Source organism: Anticarsia gemmatalis, chromosome 5, assembly GCF_050436995.1.
Source record: "Anticarsia gemmatalis isolate Benzon Research Colony breed Stoneville strain chromosome 5, ilAntGemm2 primary, whole genome shotgun sequence".
In the NCBI taxonomy this organism is placed as follows: Eukaryota; Metazoa; Arthropoda; class Insecta; order Lepidoptera; family Erebidae; genus Anticarsia; species Anticarsia gemmatalis.
The window spans coordinates 12896411-12915909 of NC_134749.1; the positions used below are offsets into that span (position 1 = coordinate 12896411).

The following is a 19499-nucleotide window of genomic DNA, read 5'->3' on the forward strand; positions in this document are numbered from 1 at the left end:
AATTTTGAAAATTTTAACACAAAAAGCATCCATGCCAACTAGAATAAACAAAACTTGATTTGTTTCTAATTCAACATTCAGTAGAAACCAAACATTTATTTCACATTACCAACAACAATTGTCCACATTATTTCTAATGTCTTTATACTATAAACGACAAAATTCTCACGGCATACAACTTAATTCTAATCGTCGTTATTTACCTAGTAATAAAACGTAACTAGTCGATCCAGTACGGTAATAGTCCCTAATGATTGTTGTTAGACACGAAGTTCTGCACTTTCGTGATTACAAGACGTTAGTTAGGAGATATATAGCGTGTTACTGGATTGTGTAGTCATATTTATACTATAACTTTAAGCTTAGGTGAAGTTAAGTGGGTTTCATGCTTGTATTTTGTCGGTTAACATGCATAAAATGACACTTTTTTGCTATAGGGGTAGACAGAGACTAGAGCACGCCACTTATTATGCTGCTTCAACTGTTTTGTTTGTCTGTCATTGAAATAAATAGACCAGCAGCGCACTTCTGTATAATCTGTACATTGAGAATGTACTGCCGAAATAGTTCCTACGACGCCCGTCAGAGGCGCTGATCAGGTTTTCATACAAAATTTCTCGATGACAAGCCGGTTGTCGGTAGTCGATAGTAGCAGATTCTTTACAGTACCATCGAGTATCAAAAGTTTGTACAAATTTACTGTCGAAATAGTTCTTACGGAGCCCGGTAGAGGCGCTTAATAGATTTTAGTGTATAGTTCATTCTATTAAGTTTTTTCAGAATAAAGGTATTTAAAGCTTTTAAAATGTCTACACCTTTTATAAATCTGTCTTAGATAAAGTTGATCTTGTAGCTAACGATCCAGTTTGTAAGCAAAATAAATGTAAGAATATAGAGTAGAAAGTCCATAATTAAGAGAAATTGACGTTATTATTATTATTGATAACAGTAAAGGTTACAGTCATTGAGCATTTAAAGTTGAATGCGCCATACGTTCTAGTTTCTACTGTTTAGTAAAAGCTCAATACTCGGTATGATTTTGATGTGTTTGGTAATTGTAATAAAAATATGTTAGTGATTGACTGATTAATGCAAAAATGTTGTGTTTTTATGACAAAGCCGCAGACTTTTGATGACCCGAAAATAAGCTTAGATGAATTTTTCACAATAATAAACTCTTAAGACAAATAAGGTCTTAAACTTAAATTGTTAGCAGAATAATTGCATGAGGTTCTTAGCAATTCTTGTACGTATACAAGAGATTACACTAATAACGAAGAAAACGCACACTGTTACTCTTTTATTACTGGGTAGTGTTTCTGATAGAAAATTACTATGACTCACCATAGACTGTAAGGAGGGCAGGCTCCGACACTCTCTTCCCAGCGATGTTTTCAGCCACGCAGCTGTAGTTCGCCATATCCTGTCCAAACACAATCATCATTAATCATCATAACACATTTTTTTCATCGCTACATTAGATATACCACATGTACTTAAAGCGATTATACATTAAGGAGTAGGTAGGTACTTTATTCGACGAATATTTAGTTGTCAACCTAATGTCTAAATTGCTCAAACCGTCCGAAGGCCTTTAACATGGCTTAATGACTGTAAGTTTGATAGACAATAACCAGAACTGACTTTTTACGCGCTCTCCAAAGGACGAACTTGACTAAAATACTACGTAGGTACCTACCTAAGCAATGACCGCGCTAAAGGTTGCTTAACCTACTGATCCTTAACCAGTGAGCGCAACTCTACATAGCCAACAGTAAGAGAGCTATTGAAACGACTTACGTACTTTATAAATCTAGATAATCTTCCAGCTAAATATAATAGCTGTGTAGTAAATTTCAAAGATGGTAATGGTCAGGTTAAGCCTGCGTCGCACGTGGGTTATGAGCCACATTACGAGGTCTATAAACTTAACGGAGACCTATCAATTCAAGTACCTAGTTCAACCGAATACTTGCTATAATCTCACCAATTTATCCTCTCAAGTAACTCATGAGAATATCCCGTAGTAGTAAAACGAAAAAGGAAAATTAGCACCCGCATCGTTTTAAGCACCAAATATAAATTTAAACTGTTCATTACCGGAGTCATCTCCGTAATATATTTTTACAACTGAATGTGTTAAAATTACAAAGGACGGGAGTCATTAATTTAAAAGACGTACAACACATTACGATCATATTCATTAAGAAAGCGTTCTAGACACCTTTGTGAAGATTATGTTACACACGATGCCACAATGAGAGAGCGACTGACAGTGGCAGCAATTAATCCATGTCTACTCACAGTGCCTAATTAGTGGGAGCCGCGTAGCGGAAACCGGAGATGGAATGAGTTATTTGCGATTGTGCCATTATTTGGTGATGCGGCTGGTAATATGGTAGTGGGCTTTTCGGTTTCTCGTGTTTGTTTTGTACGTGGAAATGTGTTTAATTAAAATAACAATTAAAAGTGTTGTTACACTTACATGTTTCGAAACGGTATACGCGTTTTAAAGCTTGTTTGTTAACACGTGTAGGTATAATGTTTGTAAAATTAATTTCGTTTTAAAATTACGTTAATTATTTACTAAAAATTTTAACGTTTTGCACAAAGAGTCGGCCAGGGTGACAAAAAGCACAAAGTAAAAGACTGCACAGCTGCACGAGCTATTGTAAATAATGTCTCCAATTTATATTTTAAAAATTAACCCGTTTAACGCGAATCTCTTCCATAAACAGCACGAATTTTAACGAAGAAAAATACGAGGATGCTGTTAAATAAATCACTAAAGATAAACGTATCTTCTTCCATGAAATATATAATTGGATTAACACAAAGTTTAACACTTTTATCAGAGTACATCCAGCAGCTTTGAAAGACTACACTGGACTACGAAAAGACGAAAAAGTAGAGGAACGTGCGACAGCGACTTGTGTCGCAATTAATAAACGTCTGTCGCGCACGACTAATTAGTCGCAGTCGCAGAGATAAAATAAATAATTTGCAATCGTGCGACAAGATGATGCGATTGTGCGCGCTGACGCTTTGAACGGGCATTTTAATGAGATGCGTGTCTTTAAGCTAGAACTCGTTGTATATTTAGAATGTAATACGTACTTTACAAGTAATTGGCGATTTAATTAGAAATGGTCATGTAGGAATAATGTCAAGTGCCGAGGTGTTAGGTAATGATAACAGGATGGCAATCTATTACGTGTTGAGTTGCAAATGCGTTTGTAAATTTATCAGAAATATGTATTTAATATTAAACGAAGAGTCGGAAATTACGATCATTTTGTATTTCTTATAATTATCAATTGCAAATACTTAGGTATTTGAGGAGTGTGTGGTGATGTGGGTAGGATGTTAGATGCAACGGTGGCATATTATGTATAGTAATTTATGATATTTGCGTACGTAATGCTATTGCTTCTGCTATTGCGTTTATAGGAAGCCAAATTAATGAAGAGTAGTTTAATGATGAGAAGAAAATGAATACACGTTACGATTCAGGTGTGGAGACACAATTCTACTTATATGACAAATCCTGGAATTAAATTGATGTAAATATGGATGTCTGTTACGTTTCACGCAATAATGTTGACAGTTGAAATATTATGAAGAAGCTAGTTTCAACTATTAAACTCCACTTAGATCCGCGGTATCTTAATGTTTATTAATTTTAAGTTTATACTTTATTTATTTGGACAGATGTTTAAGATACATTTAATCTATAAACGTACCTATATTAAAATCTACTTCGAATTCGAAGTCACTCATTATTCAATAATACGTAATATTAAAATCTTCTTTATTTGCAATGATCTTTACTCCAACTTCGCCACGTGTTAGCATGACTCATTCCTACACCTCCTCACTTTCAATAACATACTTTATTTCATTCATTTTAGGTTTATTTTCAATTGTCACAGAGTCACACAGTTTTATTACTGTCCTAATATTGACATGTGTTTATAACGCTGTTCTTAGATCATCTCTGTACTTATTGTTTAGATTTGTGGTCATATTTTATAGCTTTTAGTGTTATAACATTAATTTATGGGCTATAAATGATGAGCATCTGGTATATTAATGGATGGACCTCTCGGTAGCATATATTTTAGTAAGTTTGGTTTAGTTTATGACTGTTCACATTTCCTACTTGAATTCAATCTGTATTGTTTTTAATCGTTCTTCTCATATACAGGGTGTGGCGTAAATAATGGATAATCCTTTACCAGCGGATGGGCGACAACCCAACTGATCTAAATATCAAAATTTACCTCTGGCACAAGTATCATAGTTTTTGAGATTTTGGCCATTTTGTATGTTTTTTAAAAAAGCGATTTACGCTCGTTCTTTTTGATGCTGTGATCACAATTTAAGGCTTTTTTTAAATCCGTTTTTTGCAAATAAATCCTGAATAGATGTGCTATTGAATCTACAATCTTGTTTTGTTATTACTACTTGTTTTTTATTTAAATTATGCATTCAAAGTTAAATTTTATAATCTTTCACAAAATTTGTGCAACTTTGAGCACTTGTGGTGAAAAAAAAATGTATGGTGGCTTTACTGCCCACGCCATAAATAATTTCTAAATTTTATTAGAATTCTAAAATGGTATAACATGCAGCATTAATACCGATTATTGTCAAAATATTACAACGAACTTAAATTATTAACACTTTTGCCGGTCGACTAATTTTATTTTATCAGCGCGTTTAAGCTAAGTTTGCTTTTATCAGCGCGTTTAAGCTAAGTCTATTTCAAAATAATGTATTACAATTTGATGAAAAATGATTTTTTTGTCAACAGAGTAGTTTTCTTTCGATTTCTAATTATGTTTATTATTTGAATAGTATTTATGTTTTGTATTTCTTTTTTTTTTCAACACTGCACACAAGTGCTCAAAGTTGAACAAAAGTGTTGAAAAATTATAAAATTTAACTTTGAATGCATGGTTTAAATAAAAGACAAGTAGTAATAACAAAACAAGATATTAGGTTCAATAGCACATTAATTTAGGATTCAAATGCAAAAAAAATTGCCCATTATGTGTGTTTAAGAAAGCGATTTACGCTCGTACTTTTTGGTGCTGTGATCACAAATTAAGACTTTTTTTAAATCCGTGTTTTGCAATTAAATCCTGAATAGATGTGCTATTGAATCTAGAACGCGCTTAGCGTGAAAAAATTAAATTAGTCGACCGGCAAAAGTGTTAATAATTTAAGTTCTTCGTAATATTTTGACAATAATCGGTATTAATGCTGCATGTTATACCAATTTAGAATTTTAATAAAATTTAGAAATTATTTATGGCGTGGGCAGTAAAGCCACCATACATTTTTTTTTCACCACAAGTGCTCAAAGTTGCACAAATTTTGTGAAAGATTATAAAATTCAACTTTGAATGCATAATTTAAATAAAAAACAAGTAGTAATAACAAAACAAGATTGTAGATTCAATATCACATCTATTCAGGATTTATTTGCAAAAAACGGATTAAAAAAAAGCCTTAAATTGTGATCACAGCATTAAAAAGAACGAGCTTAAATCGCTTTTTTAAAAAACATACAAAATGGCCAAAATCTCAAAAACTATGATACTTGTGCCAGGGGTAAATTTTGATATTTAGATCAGTTGGGTGGTCGCCCATCCGCTGGTAAAGGATTATCCATTATTTACGCCACACCCTGTATATATTTCTTAACATATAATTATGGTTTTGGATTTATAGAGGTCCTAGGCTGTCTGCAGACCTTCATTAAGTAGATCAGTCATAAACTAGCCTTAGGTTATAATGACACCAGTTAAGTAATTCTGAATTTGTGGCGACTATAATACTATTCTTTTTTCTTTCAAGGTTTCATTTCAGGTGCCTGAAAAGTTCATATTCTAATGTGTACTTTAATTGAGTCCATTCAACATAATTGTTTGAATTTGGTTTAAATTTTTTGTCACTTTTATTGGTGAGGCTATTTTGGACAATAATGTGATTACGGTGAAGATTGAATTGACATTGCTACTTAAAATAAATGCCGCGTCAAAATATTTTGTTACCGTTTGTCCGAAGCCGCCAAGTTACAAGAAGGGTCTGATAAAAAATAAAACAATGGGACGAAATAAATGGAAGAGTGTACAAAAGTCAGGCAATTTTATTCAATGTTTTTTTGGTTCTCGTCATTTTAAATTCACTTTCGTTTTGAAGACATCTCAAGGTTGTCTCCGTATTTTTAATGAGGTTGTTTATTTTATGCCTTTGGTTTTGATTTTGTTTCAATCCTTGTCTTGATTTTGATTTAGTTTTAGACTTTGACTTTTTTTTATTCATTCTCTTGTCTAGTTGCATTTCTGCTTTAAAAATAATTATCCTCATTTCGATACAATGTTCGATAATTGACAGTATACACATATTTTGTTTTTCATAGTATTATTTTTTATCAAAGAGTAAAATGGGACAAACTCTATTAATAAATGAAGATTTTAGAGTATATCTAGATCATAACATGCAAAAGCAGATCATAACATATAAATCCTTCGATTTCATGTGTTTTAGAGCAAAACTAATCGTTTGTTTTAGTTTCAATATATCCTATTTTACACTTCCTGATATTTGACCTGTTTTAGCAGAATTCGCAATTCTCGGTAGTCAACAGGGATGTAAATTTTACTACTATATGTGTCGTTATATGTGAAGCACTAAAATGTGTGACATTTATTGAAGCAGAGAATTATATTTCGTATTATGTTACGTAGTTATCTGTCTGAATAAATAATATAGTGTATTGTTTGTTGGTAATATAATTGACAGTTTTTTACGAAAGGTGTCATTGTTTGCAGTGTAAACCGGTTAAAGAGTTCACCTGGTCAATATTGCTATCAGGTGTATTACAGGTTAAGTAATATTTTGTTATTTATGATTCGTTCATGAAGCAGTCCTTATTGACCTACAAAATAATCTACTTAGTGCAGTAGTACGATTCTCTACAGTCGGTACTATCGAGTATCGAGAGTTTAACTCTAACTACACTAAAATATACTGCCGAAATAGTTTCTACGGAGCCCGGTAAAGGCGCTAAACAGATTTTCATGTATAATTTGTCGATAGAGAACCCAGCTACAGTGGTAGTATTATAAATTCGAAAGCTACGCTTTTGTGGCTAAATTGTATCACAAAAATGTCAAAGATCAAACGAGGTCTGAGTCTTTTTTATTTTATCCAAATAATTCACAAATATCAGTCAATGATTAGATCCATAAATCATTGAAAAAATATACTAGATTTTTTAGATACTTACTTGAAGAGTAGCCCTCGAAATCAAAAGGTTTCCTTCAGCCGATATCAATACATTATGATCTTGCTGCAACGGCTGACCGTGCTTCAGCCAGGAGACTCGTGGTGGTGGAGCCGCGGCTGGTGGTGAGCATCTCAATGAAGCCGCTGATCCAGTCTCCACTGATGTTGGTGATGGAGATATGGCGAAGGGTTTCTTGAGATCTGTTGAAGATGAGAAGATTTTTAGTATTGTTGTTTTCGCTATGTTGGTTAGGCTGAATAATGCTGTAATGGTGAAATATTAGTGTTCGTTCTTAAATGATGATTATGGTTCGTATTTCTTATGAGAATTGTGGTTGCATATAGGGTACAACAAGTTTTATTCAAAGGATGCTTCACAGTTTCTTTGCCGAATTCTTTTTATTTTATAGTACAACGTTATTTTGAAAACTTTTCTAATATAAACTACCCTTCGAATTTCATTAGCACCTATAGGTTGTTGGCTGAGAAATTATACTCTAAATAGTTTAAAAACAATACAACGAACTTTTAGAAGAAATATATGCCTAGTAATAGTACATACAACGAAACACTGGTCAAAGGAGTGGCAGACAGCAAAATACAAATGCATAAATAGACTTCGTTATCTTTCATTATAATTTACGATGTGGCTTTTAACGTGGCTAAGTACATTACATATATGTTCGTACATTTTGATATTACATGAAATTTATGCGTCCACGTCACCCAGACTTATGAGTTTAGCATGACATTTTATAGCCTAGATGTGTATAAATTTTAATAAACGTGAAGTATAATGGATGGGTTTGTGTTGTAAAACTGTTCTAAATACGTTGTTGTGATTAAAGACAATTGTTTTGGTTGTTAAATAAATTGGGTTGGTAATCTCCTGATTTAGAGATGAAGTGATCATCGAGTTTTCTTTGTATGGTCAAAGCTCATAAGTGTCAAAATTAAGGCGAGACTTATTGAGATTTTTGAATGACATGATAATCGACCAAAGCAAAAAAATATAACCATTCGATCAAACACGCCTGCCTGTTAAGTTTTCAGAGCAAAACTGCTGAGCTTAAACCATTTTCAACTAAATTGAGCTAATAAGTAGCTGAAACCCGAAAACAAAAAGGTTGCCTATTGTTGTGTTCCTAAGAGCGTTTGTTATAAAAATCGGTTTAATTGTAGGTATATCAAAGTATTAAAACTAACTCTAATGAGTTGAAAATAACACATAATTTAACTAATTAACTCACAACAAAGTACATTTCTGATCACCATGACGATTCAATTAATTAAATATCAAACCAAAAAACCACCATCCTTCGAATCCCGCATAAACCTATATTAATTAAATTGCACAATTGTTATATTGTGTATTATATAACAATAACAATCAAACGGTAATAACATAACAAGCGAACGTCAATAACAATTAAAGTACGACATGCCAAAAGCTTTTGAACTAATTCAATAATCGTTACGTTTGTGCAATGTTTGGAACAAGTTATAAGGGAACGGCGGATATTAGAAATATGATATTTTACTGTCTTAAAAGAAAAGTCTTTGTCTGAAAAGATTTCTTAAAGTAAACAGTATCTTATGTTAATCCAGATTGAAAAATATCTGTGTACCAAATTTCATTAAAATTTGTTTAGTAGTTTTGGCGTGATTGAGCAACAAACATCTAAGCATACAATCTATTGCATCATTATTGTCAACAAGATCATGAGTGTGTAACTATTTTAAAGTAAATTGAAAATTAATTAAAATTGCTTAAATGCTTTGAAATCAGTATATTCAAAGTTTGTCTCAATCAATTATCTCTTATGTGACGCAAGCGAAGTTGCGCGTGTCAGCTAGTTTAACTATAAACATTGCATTGATTACCTTTATAAATATGAAATAAATAAAAGAGAAATTAAGATTCTAAAACAAGAATTTCCGATTGAAACGTAACCTCAATTCAATATCACAAAGAAAACTAAATTAGCAAAACCGCTTCACTTAATAACAAGCCCCACAGTCTTCTCACGTCAATCTTCATATAAAAATTAAACGAGACAGTCGATTATGTAGTTTGTGCGACAGCTCTACCAACTCTACATGACTCTACCAGACTCTACCCACGCCGATAATTGTCATTCATTAAACAATTTAACGGTGTTTTGGTGCGTTTCCACCGTATAATTGCACGATCTTAATTGTAGCTGGTTCCATTATCTGACGAGCGTGTGCCGTTTTTATCGGGAAAAGGCTTTGTGGCTTTTCCAATATGTAGAGATTTTTATGTTGAAAAAATATTCATGATACATTTTAACATAAGGCTGTATTTAATAGCAAAAATGTTACAGATATTGTTGTTTCTAATACTATTGTTGTGTGAGATAGTAACTTAACTGACTAGTTTAACATTAAAATGAATAACAACAGTATGTATTTATTACCGTAGACAATTTATAATGAAGTGGTGGCGAAGTTTATTTGTTAGGAAAGCTCATATTTATATTGTAGTTGCACGTAATTATCACTCGAGACTAGTAAAATAATGAAGGTAAAGTTCGGCACCATAATTTTCATTTAACCAGTTTCAAAAGTCATAAACAGCAAACTAATCACATGTAAAGCACCTTTAAACTTAACCAATCCATCTCATCACAAAACCGTATAGAGCAATCACTCTCACAAAACCTAAACCACGAAACTCTACAAATAGCTCTACAAAAACTAATACCGGGTAGAGTCGGCACAAAATGTTCTGCCCTCGACTCCAAAGAGGTTTAACGTAGTGCGCACATAAATCTGTTGGGCGTACGCTCCATTACTCGCACTCACAGCTAAGATATTGTAGAGGTGAAAACTAGAGTATTTTCTGCAACTGAAACTTATAAACATGTTGAAGTGATACTATTTGTCACTATTTTTCAACGGACGCTGTTGCGAGGAAATTTTTATTTGTACATTTCCTTCTACTACGTGACTCTATATTTTTGTGTAGAGCTGCTAAATTATTTGCTTTGACGACAACTTAAATATGAACTAGCGTGGAGTAGTTTGTTTCTTTTATTATTACTGACTCGACACTGTTTCACTGCTAGATTTGGCTCTACTTTTATGATAAGATAGATTCTATCTTTAGCTTGATATTACGTGCGATATAGGTTATTTTTTTACTCTCCCTTTGGTACTTAATTACAAATTTAGCGTCAATATTACAAAAAAATCCGGAAGCTTTTAAATTGATAAGAATTGTTTATTTTTTATATTACTTTTAATCTCAGTACAATAAATAATTAATTTGTTAAAGAGCCTTTGTTTCTCTCAAATATTTTCTTCAATAAAAATCAAAAGTAAAATGTAGAGTTTTACTTTACAAATCTGAATAAAAGTAGAGTCTCTCTAAGTTTAAACTGTACAGTTGATGAGCGTAAATGATAAGTGTTAGGTAGATCCGGCGGAGAGTTCGTGTAGAGTCATAAATTACGGAGCGCGTTTCATTTCCTCTACGAAATTCGTACCTACGTTGTTGTAGATGTAGAGACATTGGATGTGGTGGTTCTACCCCTGGGTTTGTTGGTAGAGTTTTTAATAGATTTTACGGAATAATTTATTGCTTATTTTTTCAAATAGAATCTTTTTGGTCCTTGTTACGGGACAAACGGACGGGTACAAAAAATAGCAGTTATTTTAGTCAGTATTTAACTAGTACTTATTTGCCTCTACTTCACTACATTTCAGTCTTTTACGCTCTAAGACGTGTAAGCCGATCCCGTAATCACCTGTCATGTTAAAACACAGGAATGAGAGAATAAGGAGCGTATTTTACAAACTAATGGACAGTAAGTTTTAATAACACTCGCTTTGATAAATTCAAACAGTAATAAATAAACGCCTTTTTCCTATAAGAGTAGGCGGGAGCAAAGAACGCTATATGAATAAAAATCACTCATACATAGTTCCATACATTTTTTAATAAAATACTGCTACAACTACTACGATAATTATTTACCAGCACTAACATTCTATAATACTTAAGTTCCAGTGCATCATAATTCCTGAACACTTCATAATATAGGGCTTATACACCGACTCGCATGAAACCAGAATTAAAACCGCTGCAATATTCATTGCGAAACAAAATTATGAGCTTTATAATAAAGCTTTATATCTTTGGAGTCAAAAAACCAACAGCTATGCTTAGTACGGATGTGTCTGTAAGGGTGTTTACAGATTGAGCGTATTTTAAGTGAGTTAAAATGTTTTTTTATTAATTTGATTTGTTTTTTCTCGTTACTATTGAAGGTACACCTTTAGGTTATTGATTTTTCCTGGTTGTAAGCCAGTCTTGTTAATTTTGCATGTTTATAATTATTGTTATTGTTATTGATTCTGTAGTTATTTAGTTAACAATGCGTTTGATACATTTCGAATTTTCTATCAAAATAAATAGGTAGCTAAAGGATTTTAACTGTCGGCTGCTTCTGTAGTCCAAGCTACTGTAACTTTCCACCTCTGACAATACCTTTAGTTACAAGAAGTGGTGTTAAATATGTACAACAAAAAATGCGTAAAATTTTACAAATGCACACATGAATAGAATTCCTAAGTTAATAGTATAAAAAAATATGTTTAGATTGATTTTTTTTTCGTAGTAAAATATAATCAGTGGCAAAATTTTACCATGCTAACTTATATGTGCATATAATACGTCCAATCTGTAAAACCCCTACAATGAATTGTATTCGAACAATAGTGGATTTATACAACTCTCTCACTTTTTGTACCTTGCATTTTCTATTGTGCCGTAGTTGTTGGTTTGTTTTAGATTTGCGTTTTTGTGCGACATTGTTTCAAATGTTGAAATACTTTTATATGAACACTAGATAACTGTGAATTTTTAGTTTTTGTATATCTCTATTTCATTGTTTGAATAGTATTGTTTGAAGCTGATTAAGCACAGATCTAAAGTAATATAATTATATTACAAATGTGAATGATACTTTTGTTGTCCGGACTTGTATGAAAAGGCTGTACGGTGCACTGTATGGTGCATAATTTATATTGTAATGATTTTTGTCATAAGTTTGACTTAAGCAGAGTCGTCTGCAAAAGCAAGTTCAGTTCATATTTAAAAGTTACCAAAACAATTATAGTACACGGTAATTTAGGTATTTTATGATATTTGGCCGGTCACAAAAACATATTCTATTTGTAAAAAAAAACTATTTATTATTAAACATCGTATCCTAACAATGCTCATCATAATACTACGAGTACAACAAACCATTACCTCAATCAATGAAAATTTAAATACAGCACGATCCATTAAAAGCCCCTACTAAGGTTGTAAACATGAGAACATCACATTCCGACTTGCATCCAGTAAATCGTGGTAGGGGACTTAGACTTGACACTTTTACGCGCACTTACCATACATCTATTATTGTTAATAGCTTTACAGATACTGTTTCGAGTACTTTAGTTGTATACTCGAATGTATTTTAGGATGCAAGTAGACGTGGTAGTGACTTTTATGACCGTATTTTTGATGTTACAGGAGAAATTCTGACTTTAGTTATTAGTTTAAATTGAAATAATTTTAGACTGAGAAAAGCTTATTTAAACGTAACAAGTACCAAGATTATAGATGCAAAATCATCTGTTGCACGTTGTGAGGCTTTGATTTATTTATACCACAAAAATGCACAAGTGACGATGTCCTTTCATGGCTGATCCCATTAGATCCCACAACGGTAGGACAGACATCAAAAACTAAGTAGTAATTTAGTCCAATCCAAACCGACCAGTCACAGATTAACTTAAATTACAGACGGGAAACTTTAAAAGGCGGGATATAAAATATGCTCAAAAAAAATTTAGGGCATACCCCACGACCAAAATTTATTTCAATACTAGGTAAATGTACCTAACTTATAATGAGTATACTAATATATAAAGTTGAATAACACATCTAACAAGCAGAAACCTCAATTACAACTGCAATATCTTAGACATTTTCATTACGCGAGCCTAAAAGCATCAATCAAGAAGGATCAATTTGTTAGCCTCAAAGAGCAGCAGCGATCAATTGAGATAAATCAACAAATTGCACTTATGTGCGATTAACTGTAGCTGAAGTCTGGACGACGTATGAGTTGTTTGCTTAATGCATTATTGCAATCTGGGTTTTCAATTTAGTATTTTGAGACGGCTTAATTCGTAACTTTTGGTACTGAATTCAATTTTAAAATCTCAAGATTTTATAAACTTTTTGGCGTTCTTGGAATAGTATTTCTAATATTCCTACAACAGTGGTAGCAGGGATAAAATTATGATTCTGTACAGGAGCTGTTCTGCTACTAGCTATTTGAGTTCCAATGCTGTATGTACGTAAATCGTTGTATGTATGTCTAAGTGAAACCTGTCTAATGTTACAGCTATTTTCCTTTAAAAAACATTATTTACTTGGAAATCACCACAAGTGTAGTGAAACTTAGGTAGAACCCTCTCAAACTCAGAGTACATACGAAGCAGTCGGCTGGTAATCGCTAAAATATAAATATCCTTGCTTACGATTTGTAAATCACATCGATCAGTTAATATGTCGATGAACCAGAACACGATCAATCAAAATTGAATGATTTTATTGATGGCCCCGATATAATTGATTTCAATATGGAGTTCACCGTTATTAAAATGTGGATTGATTTGTAATATCGCAGATAAATAATAAAAAAAAATGAGTTAGGTATGTATTGAATGCTCGATCGAAAAAGTTGTATCGGAAACTGCACATTCAATGTTCTTTTTAAATCAAGATACTTCAGACTTCAATATGAAACTGCACGCATGTAGCCATACAATAGCCGACTAAATCCAAAACGAATGTCAACTATCCATTTTATTTTTGAAAAGCGAAACATCTGGTAGACCTTCCGTAAAAAAATCTAGCTTACACTTTTTGTGGAAATAATATATCTATCTAACCTTGTTAAATTTTATCTAAAAGTGTAGTTCATGGCTAAACGGTTGGTTTAGCCATGAACAGCGTAACAGTTAATAAAACTAAAGAAACCAGCAACAAGTAAAAGTACAGTCATCCACACCAAACTCATAAACATCTAAATATAATACAGAAATCTTAAGAGAAGTTGTTCTTAATTGTGCGAACACAACTGCACATTGAACACACACAACAACACGCACTAAATCTAAGTCTGACGGCTTTAATTGTTCGTGCACTTCGGAAATAGGACGCTGTCTGGAGGGTATAAAAACGGGATTTTGGTAAGCTGATGTTTGGTACGATGGCAATGAAGGTGGCATTTATGTCATTCGAAATTAGACTTTTGTGTATAATTTGTAGGCTTAAATTTATTTAGAATAGAAGTACAACGTCATCTAGATATCAATGTGAACTGTTGTCTTTTGGATAGTCATATAGCATGAATAAATTATATTATGCCTGTTGTATCCAAGGTTTAGGGAGAGCTGTAAGGTAGTACCCCTACGTTATAGAAGTCATTTGATATTTAGTTAAAAAATGAGGCAATGTTTTCTTTATTATTTAGAAAGCCTTTCACAAGCAGCTTCTGATGTCTAAAATCTATCCTTCCTTTGAAATAGAATATTTTAAAAATGAACTTCACATTTTAGCTCTTTGAAACTTCGAGTAAAATTGATACTTTAGCGAGTATTTAAGTCACTTCGTCAGAATAAAATACTGAATTTATGTTACGCTCTAAATTCTAAGAAACGTAAGCAATATCTTAAATCATAAATCATATTACTCAAAACCAGCATTCAACTTTAAACTGTAACTTACTCTGTTATTAACAGTAACTTTGCTATACAATGCTCTCTATATTTACAACCACAGCCGCGGTGCAGAATTGCAGCGATCATTGAATGCAGTGAATTACGTTCCGATCTAATCTTGGTTTACGTTGCTAAATACATAATTCTTACTTATGGTGTTAATGTTGCGTAACCAATAGAACGAGATAGGGTAGAATTAACGTGCCTTATCACGATTGATCTTTTAGACCATGTGGTCAAAGAGAACGATTTCCCAGTAAAATATCGTTAATAAAGAGAATGACAGGATACAACACCAACAATAGATAGAAGTTATTAAATTGCGTGTTATACAGCGTCTCTAGTGAATGTCAAAAGAACTAATGTATGGAATGCGAAACGTCAAACACTGCCAAAACTTTGACATTTGCATGCGACGTTATCGTCACTATTGCATAGCATCTTGATCGCATAGTATTGATTTCATTCACACTGCGAAGTTCAAAATCTTGTCAGTCTAAACATATTTATCTTCATGACTGAAGAATGTTTAACATTTGTAAGTCTGTACTTTAAAATAAAATAATGTATTGCCCAAGTCCTTGTACCAACTAACGTGGACATAATTACTTACTAAGACCGCGTTTCATTTGTCATGCGGCGTGTGGCTACTTTTTGTAAGCTTAACTCCAAATCATGCTACAATTGTTCGAGATTACAACACGATTAACGGTCTCAACGATGAATTAATTATTCTAATACTCCTACAAACCGGTACGAAGAAATGAAAAAGAGTTCGTGTAACAATATTAATAGTCCGATTAAATGTAACTAGTTCTGCCTACGATACAATTAAAAGAAAGTTCACTATACATTGTACTATGTACTTGACCATCTCAGTATTGCCCAACAGTCATAAATCTGTACAGCGGTCATTCCGACGTTTATTTAATATGCATAGAAGATTTACCACGAATGGGTATTGAATTTAATCGAGCAACTGTCCGTAATACAGTTTATGAACGATATTAATGGCGTCATACATCACGACGGTTTGATGGTGGCGGTACTTCGTCTTGTCAAAACATAGTCTTTTTCGGTTCAGTTTATTTCGGTCACGGCGAGAGTACTACTGAAATTGTTTGTGATATAAATAGTGAACGGTGATTTGATGTCGACTTTTATGTACGTGAAGAGGGTTATGGTTGAAATACTTGGAAAGTAAAACGGTGATTCAAATGATGTTCGAGAATAGTTTGAATTTTGTTACATTGAAGAAATATTTATCACAAATAATGCTGTGTTTTAGGTTTCCCAAAATTTATCTTCACATGAGAATAGAACGCTGATCCGTAGCTATTAACGTAATGTCTTCGACCGGAGATGGGCGTGCAACAATCCCAACTGGGTTAGTCTAAAATCGTCCACGGAAACTGGCCACGAATTATGAGTTTTGATGAAATGCACCGCGCCCAGTCGCCCATTCGACAGGAAATAATATATTTTTATAACTATCCTAATACCGTAGATGTTACAAAAATGTGGGTTATTGATAGAAATGTCGATTCGAAATTAAGTTTAGACGATATAAAATGGCGGATGTGCAAGATTAAAAATTAGATGAAACAGATAAAATTAATTAATATGTAAAAATCGCCTCATTAAAATTTATGATGGGCATCACGACAGGTAGGTTTATTACAAAATAATGAAGAATGTGGGATCAATAAAATTAATCGATCATAAAAGGGCATGTGAGATGTTAAAATCGAAATACATACGTAACCCGGTAACTTAATAGGAAAACTGTATTGCTAAACCTTTAATCATCATCATAATCTCTAAACGAATTTTGCTACTGAGTTGATAATTTTAAGGATCACTTGTTATGTCAAACCGATTCACCAACAATCTTACTATGTCAATAAACTTAATAATACCTAAACAATAAGCTACTTACATGCCAATTCCACAACAGCAGGCTGGCTCTTAATATCCCCTCTGCTGCTCCAAGCATTACAAGTGCAAGTGAATCTGTCATCACCGAAATATTCATCCAACTGGTCCCTCGTTACATTACACTCCGCTTCAACGATTCTCACACCACTTTGTGGATCGACGAATTCGAATTGCGTACTAGCTACCGATCGCACATCGTTACATTGAAAATAGACTTGCAGAGCATTCGCTGCCCTACATCTTAGCACTGCAGGTTTGTTCCTCACTACAAATGCGTGCTGAGGTTCCAGTAAGAACATTGGCAAGTCATCTGTTGAACTTTGCAGAAGGTGGTCTCCAGAAAGAGAAGGAAGCTCGTCGGCATCATCTCTGTTCTCATGTTCGTCTTCTTTATTAGATTCTTGGTCGTAATCTTCTTCTAAGTAATCTCTATGGTGTGGTGTTTGGTGTGCTTTCTCGGAGTTGTAAGGGTCTAATGCTTCTACGCCGGCAGGGTGAGCGTATTCTGGTCGCAAAGGAATAGGTGGTGTAGGAACCGCAGTAGTGTGTTCTGTCTCCGTTGTGTTTGAAGTTTCTGAAACAAAGAAATAATAGGTTATTATTTACTTGCTATGAGTCTCAAATCTTATTGATAAACATAAAGTAATAGATATACTGTAAATGGTTTTTCAAACAATTATAGATATTGCTGTTGTTGATAACAAGTCATCAAAAAACCCATTTACAAATTGAGTGGGACGTCTCAATCCCCATTGTGACATTTCCAATTAAATAATTGACATTCCCCGATTCCATGAATAAAATATGTTAATAAAATATAATCTTGATATTGTAAGTAATACGTAGCAATTTAGAAACGAAACCTAAATGTATACCATTAAAAGTTTTTAATCATATCGTGGGAACAAATTAAAGTAGGCACACGACGTCGCCTCGTTCTCTCAAAAACGTCACAAACAATTTAAAGACCAATTAAAACTTTACGAAACACGAACGCTAATAAGACTAATAGCTTTCGCTTACGTACAGACTTATTCTAATTGCGATGTTAAAATATATCCCGTGTCGTTTGGGATAAATAGCAACTGTCATAATAACATGTACCCTCCAAGTTGGGCCATCGATTTCACTCCAGTCCGCACCTGGTCTGAAGCTTCACTCGCGCCTATTTACACGCAAAACATAGATATTTGGATACCGTACACCCCACTTAATAACTCCAGTTTTCTCCATTCCAAAACCGACTCTGAATCCACCGCGTAGATATCAAACTCCTTTATCACCAATATTAATTCTTCCCTCTTCAGTATTTTGCCTAAAATCGCTATCAGCACATCAGTGTATGTTACTCGTACAGTGTTGACAGTATTACTATTATTTGAACTAGGGAATTGTACGAAAATAAACCGCAACTCGAGCGAACCGTGGATAACTTAATTAGTTTCACTTCCGTTCAGCTTATTTCTATTTCCGTTTTCGTGGGGCCGAACGATATTTCCTTTCTTGAAATCTATTTTTCCTTAATAGGATTTGTTTCGTGAAACATTTTCCGCTTCGTGGTTCGAGATTGTGTTAAAATGATTAAAATACCAATTTAATTTGGGAATTCTCAGGTGTTACTTGACCTACATGAGCGAAACAGATATTTCTCATTATTTCAGTAAGATCTGATTTAAGATACCTTTAAACAGGACACCTACACTAAAGAAATAACATTCAAATGATAACAAACACGACATACTCTCATGTATACTTAGAATAAAATTCAATAAATCTTCTATTCCAAATGTATTAATTATAAGACAACAAATTCAAATAACAAAACCATTTGACGCGGAACACTTAATTACTATCTCCATCCACGTATAAAAACAATCTTCATGTCACATTGACGGAGGTGAGCTCAATTATATATTCTATTTGGTCTCGAGCCCGTCAAGCCCGATTGTGTAAGTCGCCTGTCAATTTTAATTGGTTTTTAGCACTTGAAAATTTATTAACGACATCTTCTTTTCTTTCGTGAGATAAGTGATTAACTTTTGTTCAGAGTTTCTGAACGTATGATGCAATGATTTTAAGTAGTAATGTGTATAACATGGTCGCCCATCCACAGAACAACCTAGGCAAGTGTGGCTTAACCTCAGAGATCAATCCGTACGGCTGTTGTTAACCTGTTGTAAGCCTCCTTCAAAGTGGTAATGACTACTAAAGAATATTATACAGTAAGTCTGATTTTAAGATAAAGCAAGATATTCTTGACTTTTCGAAACTGGTTGTACTTTTGCGTTTATTTGAATAAATATTCTATATTATTATAGTCCTGTATTGTCCCACTGCTGAGCAAAGGCCTTCCCCATTTTCTTCCATATTAAAGGCATCTAGATAATCCAGTTCGTATACAGTATAGGATTCAGGATACTGTAACTAAAAACCCAAGTATCTTTGCAGCG

General features: G+C 33.3%; 1 protein-coding gene across 5 annotated transcripts in view; it reads right to left on the reverse strand.

Annotated features, from left to right (window-relative positions):
• Positions 1-19499, reverse strand: part of LOC142973212 (netrin receptor UNC5C-like) — a 146398-nt gene that overhangs the window by 37450 nt on the left and 89449 nt on the right. For all 5 annotated transcript variants that reach the window (XM_076114842.1, XM_076114845.1, XM_076114844.1 and 2 more), the window contains 3 exons: positions 17051-17623; positions 7301-7500; positions 1345-1423 (listed from right to left, as the gene is read on the reverse strand). In XM_076114842.1, the coding sequence (XP_075970957.1) occupies positions 1345-1423; positions 7301-7500; positions 17051-17623 (852 nt within the window). The remainder of the gene's footprint in view (positions 1-1344; positions 1424-7300; positions 7501-17050; positions 17624-19499) is intronic.